The sequence below is a fragment of the Apaloderma vittatum genome, unplaced genomic scaffold (assembly GCF_000703405.1).
Source record: "Apaloderma vittatum isolate BGI_N311 unplaced genomic scaffold, ASM70340v1 scaffold769, whole genome shotgun sequence".
In the NCBI taxonomy this organism is placed as follows: domain Eukaryota; kingdom Metazoa; phylum Chordata; class Aves; order Trogoniformes; family Trogonidae; genus Apaloderma; species Apaloderma vittatum.
In genome coordinates, this window is record NW_009736740.1 from 63396 (window position 1) to 73214 (window position 9819).

The window sequence follows — 9819 nt, forward strand, 5'->3', positions numbered from 1 at the left end:
CACGTTTTAGATAATGAAAATGAGTTCAATATCAAGAGCTCAGAAGGCTTTATTTAAACCCCTCAACAAACTATCCAGTTCCCAAAGTGCCTTCTTCGCCTTTAGAACACTGGGTAGATATTTCCTTTTCAACAAAAGGGAACCAAAAATGGAATTTACACCAAAAAACCTGAACATGCCACCCTTTAATACCAAGGTCGGACAGTATTAGTTGGAGGATGGTGTATTCAACAGCACCAACACCGCTTAACTTCAAAGGACCAACGAGACTGATAGTAAAGAGCATGCCCTACCAGCTCTCAGGGTGCACAACAGTGATTGAGAAGACTCAGGTGTCGTCGGACATCTCGCACAGAAGCTCCATTCTACTTCCAGACGACAGCACCAAAGCACAATTCATGAAATTTTCCAGTAAAGAAATTCATGGAAATTCCCTTAAATGCATGTTTTTCATAGGCTGGTTTTACAAAAATATGACATTAGACCAACCAAATTATTTTAGCAGTGACAAATGACAATAACCTGGGTTCTTTTTTTATTGAAGGAAAGCAAATGATGTTGACAATTTGTTAGTTGTTCTTTATAAATGAGGATCATAGTCTCTGAAAAACTGAGCACATGTAGGTGAGTAGAAGAAAAGTATTAATCCCTCAATTTACTGCTGTAAAGCACTGTCCATAGCTCCTTAAAGATTTTTTTTCCAAACAACTGTACGCTTTTAATCTTTATAATAAAATTATCCAATGTGAAACTGTTGTGCGGTTGCAAAAAGCAGATGTTAAAAAACATCTTCAGATTTGTAACAAATATAAAAAATGTTTATGGGCCTCTAGTTTGCGCCTGTTAACTACTGATTTCTGTTACCCATTAGAAAATCATTAGCTATTCATGTCTCTGAAGTTACCTAGCAGCGGAAACCATCATTTGTGAAGCTTACAAAAATAGGCAACTGGAAGTATAAAGATTAGAGATTTTAAATAAAGTCAGTTTAAACCATTGAAATTCAGTCCATTTTTTTAAGAGATCACTACATATGGCTTGAATTGTATAACCAGGAACAACGAATTAAATTCTGCCCACAAATAAAACCATTATACATCAGATTAAAGGTCTAACGTCTTGGCTATTAACACTCATTTCTAATTTGTATAAACTCTGACTCAGAGCAGGATTCTATTCGCTTTAAATTTACTTCTGCATTTACATACATTCTCTGACACGGTCTTTCTTAGGAAGATTTAATCAAACTAATTAATCTTAGGAAGATTAAAATCAGACAGGTCTGCTTGTAAATTTTTGCTACATTTAATGCACAATACGACAGGCGCTCTCTCCAGCACAACGCGGTCCAAGCACTTTCCATCCTCACATTTTCTTAGAAACAGCTGCTCTTCTTGGTACAAAGATCCTGCATTTGCAAGTTAAGAGATGCAAACACTTGACAGAACTCACGGGGTTGGTTTAAAACGCTCACACAGCATTAGGATGTCAAATAGTGCTCTGACACACAGTTCATGTCAAGACCTGTGTAAGGCAGAAGCACTGTCCTGACTCTGAGTAACCTGCCTCACACTTACTTCTCTTACACTTTCCCAAATTACAGCAGGAAACAGAGTTTCTGGCTCCATACGGAAGCACTAGTGGGCTCCAGTTGCCACAAGTCCTTGGCCATCATTGATCTGATCCAAGATCAGAAGGAATTAAGATTTGAACAACGTAGTCCCCAGGAAAAAAAACAAACAAACAACTGAGTTTTCATGAAACGGTCTCTCTTTCCTCTCAATGAGTTGGAAAATGAATATTCCTCACAGCTCTTCCCACCCCAGCATTTTGCACAAGCAGACTGAAGACAGAAGAAAACGCACCTCATTCCAAATAATGCAGAGCATTCCACTCTAAATCTCTGCTAAGAGTGTCCTGGCACAGACGTAAGGGGAAGTGCTCACCAGGTGAGGAGAAACTGAAGAGAACTGTTCAGTTCACAAAGGAAAGGAAGGAGCAGAAACGGACTGCGTCGCACCTCGTGTTAAAATGACACGTCCTTATTTCTTGCAGTAGTGCGAAACAAAAGGAAGTTGTAAGGCTACATTTAAAGCTGAAAAAATCCACGACTATTATCTTTAAAAAAAACAATTTAGCCCAGGAAAGGAAAATCCACGACATCAATGAATTCAGGTGTTTTGAAGGATAACAAGAAGAAATTGAAAAATAATAGCGGCAGGACTTGAGTACACATCCATAATCAGACTGGATGAGAAACAGCAGTAAAATTACAAATGCTTCTAAAAGGGTCTTTTCATAGTACAACCCAAGCAGATAGAAATTCAGAAAAAAAAATACTACAAATAAGGGAGAAAGTGATTTTTCATGGAAAGGGGTATCCTTTATCATCTCTGAAATCAGTGTCACCAAATAGGAGCTGCAGGACAAGCTGACTGCAAAATATCAGTTCTGAAAGCACAATTTAGTACTAAATATTTGTTTTTCATACAGTAAGTTACGATATACACTTGTATAAAGTGTCTTACAGATACCAGCTATTATTGTCATCAGTAATTAATTAATGCAACTTTATCAAAATAAAATATTGGGGCTTACCCACAATTTCTGTCAAAGTAATGAAGAGTTAACGATGATAAACCACAACAATGAAACCAAACACGTAAGATTCGTTCTGTTCTCTCAGGTATGTGGCAAAAAAAATTCTTCTTTCAGTTATATCAATTCAAGCTAAATTTAGGCAAAACAAATGGAAATCCCCTTAAGAGCAACAGATACATAATTAATCAGTCTTATAATTGCACTTGTTGATTACACACTGTTAGCGAAGCAGCCTTGCCAATTCCTTCCAAAACTAGATGGAATAAAACATGTCCAGAGATACAAAGAACACCGAGGAAAGAGGAGTGTGAAGTAATTTTCATACTACTAATTTTTTCTTCTTTATTTTTAGCTGTTTTAAAGGATCTGAGCAGTGAGGACACAAATGTCAGAAAAAGTATCAATGAAAAAAAAAAGGAAAAAAGTCATTGTTTGTCTCGCCTACAGAGAGGTTCTCAATTATTCACAAAATTTAATTTTGGATTACTCACACTCCTAACAGTTTGAGCTAAATTAAACGGTTTGGATTGAGTCATTCTTTAAGTTCTTGGTTATAGACCAGGAAAAGGAATCCTTACATAAATCAAAGCTGAGGTCCACATACAGTGAAATGTAATTCAAGCAAACATTTAACGTTAGTCCAGGAAGATATTTGCTTAATCCTACCAGTGTATGCCCAGAAGAGCTACGTATGGGATCTGCTAGTGCAAGAATAATTCTGGAAAACTCTATGAGGAAAATAAAGTTGTGCTGCGTGAGAGATGAAGTATGTCTAACCCTACGACGTGAGGGCTGAAGTATTTCCTGATGCTAAGTAACAGACTGGAAGATAACCTACTGGTTTAAATTACTACTCATGTTCAAAGGGTAATGGGAACACTACTCATTCCCTGAGCCAGACCGAAAAGCCCTTTGACACTTTTCTGGACATTTTGTAGGTGATATGACACATCCCACAGGAAAAATCGTGTTTTATGAGCAAGCAAGAGAGTGAAATTTTAAAGATTAGAGCACAGTGATTAATTAAAAGGCTGCAGTTCCAAGTAAAAGAGAGATTCTAAATGTTTCATCAGTGCAGGAAGCAAAAGCTTTTCTTTCTCTTCTCCAAAAACTCTCCACCAGTAAAGTCTGAGCAAACATACAAGGACTAGTAAGACTGGGAAGCTGACAAAACTGAAATAATAGGGTTTGTGATAGTTGTAAAATGTGCTGTCACTCAGTAGGTCGCCAGTACATGAGGAAATGATCAAACGTTTTACATCTGTAATGTCACCATATCAGCAATACACGCCGGGGGATGAAGGGATTGTGAGCAGCCCTGCCCAGAAGGACTTTGGGGTACTGGGGGACAAAAAGCTGGACACGAGGCAGCAATGTGCGCTCGCAGCCCCGAAACCCAATGGCACCCTGGGCTGCCTCGAAAGCAGCGTGGCCAGCGGGTGCAGGGGGGTGGTTCTGCCCCTCTGCTCTGCTCCCGTGCGACCTCACCTGCAGTTCTGTGCTCAGCTTTGGGCTCCTCAGAGGAGCAAGGACAGGGACCTGTTGGAGCAGGCCCAAAGGAGGGCTGCAAAAACGATCGGACGGTTGGAGCACCTCCCCTGTGAAGAAAAACTGAGAGGGTTGGGGATGATCAGGCTGGAGACGGCTCCAGGAGACCTTACGTGGCCTTTTAATTCTGGAAGGGGACAGAGACAACCTTTTTAGCAGAGTCTGTTGTGACAAGACAACGAGCAACGGTTTTAAACTAAAAGTGGGTAGATTTAGACTAGATGTACGGAAGAATACAATGAGGGTGGTGAAACACCAGAACAGGTTGCCCAGCGAGGTGGTGGAAGCCCCATTCCAGGGCTTCAAGATCAGGTTGGACAGGGCTCTGAACAGTCTGATCTAGTTGAAGATGTCCCTGCTCACTGCAGGAGGGCTGGACTCAATGACCTTTAAAGGTCCCCTCCAATGCAAAACACTCTACAGTTCTGTGAACTGGCAACTGGATATATTTAAATCTTAGCATACAAGAAGTGTCCTTACCACTAAGGTGAAGATCAGTTGTAAAGGCTAAGTGTAAATGCAAACTGAATTCTCCCTTTTTCTGCAATTAACGGAGGACTTTGTGACCCAGATAAGAGGAAAATCCTGTACGGCTCTTCAGTTCAGCACTGTGCTTCCCAGTCTCTTACTTCAGCAACACGATATATTTAACACAAGTAAAAAAGCATTAAATAGAGAAATTTATAATGAGTAGAGGAAAATCCTGTATGGCTCTTCAGTTCAGCACTGTGCTTCCCAGCCTCTTACTTCAGCAACACGATATATTAACACAAGTGAAAAAGCATTAAATAGAGAAATTTATAATGAGAACACCAACCAAATCGAAGTCCTGCAATTCAAAATGTCCAAAACATATCACAAAAAAACCCGTTATGAGTATGAGCTACATAACAACAACTCAACCATCACTTACCGTGTTTCTGATTGGAATTTTCTTGGGTTCCGGTGGCACGTCCTGCGGAACAAATTTCACTGGTTCCTTAATCTGCCTCCTTGATCTTTTGGTCCCATCTGGCAAGGTTTCCATGGCAATATCAGCCTCCATGTCACTGCTGCCTGCCTGGTCACACTCTGAGCACTGCCTGCAAAGTGGAAGATTTTTTATTTAAAAGTGCAGTAACAAAAGCAGAAAAGGAGACATATTGGAATGTTTGGGATTAAAATATATCCAAAAGTCAAGAAACCCAAGAGCCACTTGAAGAAGTCCCTCAAACCCATGTTATTTTAAGCAACTAAGAAAAAAAAAAGAGTAATTCAGTACTGTTCTCATATCAAACATGTTCTTTTTAAAATACCAACTGAAAAAAAAAAAAGAATAGCATATGTTCTGCTATTAATTGGCATTAACAGGGAGACACACATTAAAAATTATCCAAATGAAGGAGCAAATCTGCTTTGGAAGGAGACAAACAAAAACCAGGTATTTAATTATTTGAAGTTAAATGTTAATAGAAACTTGTGGCAAGAAGGCACACCCGTCCCATACCCAAAAAAAAAAAAAGCACAAAGTCAGGTATGTATGTTATGCCCGAGCTGCTTTCTTCCAATGGATGTGTTCGACGGGAACAATTTTTCTCCTACGAACTCCAGTGAGGGCTACACAATATCAACTCCATCAACTTCCCATGTTTGCTCATTCTGCCAAACCGATCCAAGCGGTCTGATCTCACACCTCTCCTGCCTAAACCAGAAGACAACCACAGTCACCAAGGTCCACCAGACAGACCAGTGGCCACCAAGTTCAAATAGATGGCATCTAGTCCTGGATTGGGTAACTTAACAGTGCAACCTTGGCTAAGTCGATATTTTTCTCCTTCAGTTTTGCCATATTTTAAGATAATCAGTTAAAATTAAGATATTCAGTCGCAAAAAAATTATGTGAACCTTTTGGAATTTCGTGGTGTTCTGCATGAATTCGTCATAAAATGTGATGCTATCCTAATATGTGCTATGCTAAAGTCATGCTCACTTAATTTCACCTTTCCAAAGACAATCATTGAACAGAAAACCTACCACAACAGGTCACCCTTCAAACTATTTCAGCAATCTTTGTCTACCTATAAATTAGCAAGCAGAGCCATGCAGCACAAGCAAATTAACAGAAGAAAATGTGTCACAAGATTCAACTCCTGTACACAAGTTTTAGAGAATTACAGAATGTCAAGGGTTGGAAGGGATCTCCAAAGATCATCTAGTCTAACCCCCAACTCATTTTGCTTTTGGTCTGGACTTGACTAATCTAGACTCACAGAGAAAATAATTAGTAGGTAGTAATAAAATATGTCTAGTACTAAAAATTACTGATCCATCAGGAAATCTCAGTGATGATTTGCAACGTTCTATCATACAGAAAGTCTCTGATTAAGCTCTAACAACCTACAGATGGAAAAAAGCTGCGTTGCTTTGTGTTTTCAATGAGGCTTGGTCTCAGAACCAATGGCACCAGAGATACCTTCTCATCTCACAAAGCAAAATGAAACTCGCTAGCAAAAGACAAGAAGAGCAAGTGAAAAGGAACACACATTCATTTCAAAAATTAATTCCTGGTCCAGGCTAACAGTGAAGCAATGTTTTTATGTTACTGTGCTGCCTGGGGGTGAACACATTTTCAAACACGGGCAGCTTCAAGAAATGTGTGACCCTACAATGAGCTTTATTTAGGGGTTTTAGTAAGCACTCAAGGACCAAAGAGTGCTTTCTGTTCATCAAGTTTCAGAAACTGATAGAATGAGGCCTTTAACCTAAAAATTTACAAAGTGAACAAATGGACATCTGCACCACTGAGAAAACTGGGGAGGGACAGCTTGGAGATGGGGTGGTCTTTTGGTGAAGCGGCAATGAAAACTAGAGCGAAAACTCGGCTACTTCCCAAAAAAATGACATGATGCTTCCTTATGCTGCTGTTTGCCCAACAGAGCAAACAACATCTTTGCTAGGTGAGGCAGAAAACAAGATAAAAAATCTTAAAATATTTTATTGAAAAGGTAACACTACAAAATATTGGGGCAGGGGGGAAATGAGGTTTTGTTCAGTTATTGCCCTACAGATGAACTAGAGTGCCTTAACTGTGTTATGGTAATAGTTTCAGAGTGGCTTCTGTGATGAAAATAAAAAAGACTCAGTCTGAAGACTCAGTCATTCTTACAACCACAGCTGGGCACCAGGCCAGAAGAGGATTTGGAAGAAAGCAGCATCCTCTGCGTACAGCACATACCGGGAAAAGAGTAAATTTAAATTCGTGCTGAGTGAACACCACTACAGTGCCTCCAGAAAACAGGTCTAGAAAGGAGAACTGAACAGTTATTAGTTAGAATTTGGCTTGGTTTTAAGTAGAAGGAAACAGATCTTGTAGACATCCTCTGTGATAAATCGCTTCCCGCAATGTTTACAAAGAATTAAACCACTTTGAACTTAAGAAACATGGAGCACAGCTTTAAGATGACAGCAACGCTCTGGTAATTTGAATAAATCACACAAGCTGAATGAGGTACTGGGAGGGGGAGGAAAACAAAAAAAAGGAGGCCTGCTCTTATTCAGGAGATAAAAGACAGTACATATGAACCCACAAAGTTTGTCAAAGAGCTTAAAAGAGCATCTTTCAGAGAGTAAAGGTAGCGAAAATTTGTTATTTGCAGCAACCCAAACACCCTTCAGTTAGGACAAGTGGCAAATACATAACAATGTCATACGCAATATTATATTGTACTGACACAGAAGTTAGTAATTCTGTATCGTTATGGAATGATTCAGAACGAAAAAACAATCAAGATGTGCTGGATCAATACTCAGTGAGTGAGGTCAGGAAAAGAAACGAATCCAGATACTGAATGAGCGTTCACGGGTGGATCAATTCAGGTTGAGATGGGTCGGTTCAGGTGGGACGTTGGGAAGAAGTTCTTCCCCATGAGGGTGGGGAGACCCTGGCACAGGTTGCCCAGAGAGGGGGTGGCAGCCCCATCCCTGGGAGTTTTTCAGGCCAGGCTGGATGGGGCTCTGGGCAGCCTGAGCTAGTGGGGGATGTCCCTGCCCATGACAGGGGGTTGGAACTGGATCATCTTTGAGGTCCCTTCCAATCCCGACAATTTTATGATTCTATGACTGCTGGTCAGTAACTCCACAGCCCCTTCTGTCCCATAGCCAATACTCCCCACGGCAGAGTGACCACTTAAATTTTAACTTGGCCTTCCAGAACAAAAATAAAAACCACTAAGCCTTAGGACCAAGTTTAGTTGTCCTCATTTTTCAGCATTTCATACGCTACCAGAAGTTATCGCTGGTTTTCAGCACTCTCAGTTCAACAGAAGGAGCTAGTCCCTGTCGGTAGCTACCAAGCTCCTAACAGAAATGTCAGTATTTTACCATCAGATTTTGATTTATCGTATCACCTGTAAACACTTGTGCATTGCCTTTGCATCAGTTCAGATCATTCTCTACCAGGAAAACATCCAGTTCCCAGCCCATCCAGAATGGGCAGGAGCAGGAAAGCACACAAGCTGGCAGAGAGAGTGACAAGACGTAATTTTATGTTAAACACACCAATCAAGAGAATATTCTAGTGTCTAATCATCAGGATTTTCAAGAAACTGAAAATTTACAAAATTTTACAATAAAAGTATGCCACAACATTTTACCCTATGATTAGAAGTGCTGGTCTGCTTTGAAAGAACCACATCAAAACAGACAGAAATTAAGGCTTTCATGTTTTATGTGCAAAATAGTTGTATTCTTCCTCTCAAAATAGATCCATCTGAAATGAGAACAGTCTTTGAACTTACTATGTTATAAATTCCTTTCTAAATTATTCAAGATGTATAAATGTTACTTTGGAGAAAACTGGAAGGCCTCTGGACGGAGGAATTCTTAGAGTTAAGTGCTTGAAATCAGTTTCTTAATAAGCTGTGAGACACTGGTGCTCACCAGGTCTAAAACTCTTACTGTGATTTTACTCAGACTAAAATCACGACCTGCTTTTAACGTTTAGAAACACTGAGAGAACTAATTCTGATTTGTCCTTACTTAAACAAAATAGCTTTAAAACGCAAAGATTTTTTTCCTACCTTTACATGTAATAGTGGATTTAGTTAAACAACTTCAAAATCCTTTTCTGTACACTGTAATTTAAATTTCTATTAAATGCTGGGCATGAAACGGACAGAAAGTAGAACAATTAATCCACGTAGTATCACACGCGTAAGCAGAATCATTTGGCATCCTCAAACACAACATAAAATATGAAGCGTTAGGAATAAACTCATGCTAAACTACCTAACATTTACAGAAATATATAGATGAAGCGTCTGACTAATAAACCTTTCGCAAAGGCTCAAGCTGGCAATTACGAGTAAATGATTAGCAGTGATAACGGAATAGAAAATAACAAGAAAAGAAAGAGAACTATTTTTAACTGCTTCCTGCTTACTAGTTCAATAGAGGACTAAAGTTCACATTTTTAAGCCCTTTAAAGTCTCTCAGCCTGCCTAAAGTTTCAAAGAACTTCCCACTATACCCATTTTCTTACTTTATCTTCTTGCATAAGTTCCCATTATATCCTACACAAATATCTGAAAAGTACATGGTGACTATATATAAAAAAAAAAAAGTCATTTTTTCTTCACAGCTTAATCAAAAGATTAAAACTGTATTCAAAAAAGCAGAGGGGGGGAACCTGCT

At 39.4% G+C, this 9819-nt stretch overlaps 1 protein-coding gene across 1 annotated transcript in view; it reads right to left on the reverse strand.

Annotated features, from left to right (window-relative positions):
* The window catches only part of PHF14 (PHD finger protein 14), a gene marked incomplete at both ends in the record, with an annotated part of 64037 nt that overhangs the window by 47029 nt on the left and 7189 nt on the right, over positions 1-9819 (reverse strand). The window contains one exon of the mRNA XM_009877085.1: positions 5063-5231. Coding sequence (XP_009875387.1) covers positions 5063-5231 — 169 coding nt within the window. The remainder of the gene's footprint in view (positions 1-5062; positions 5232-9819) is intronic.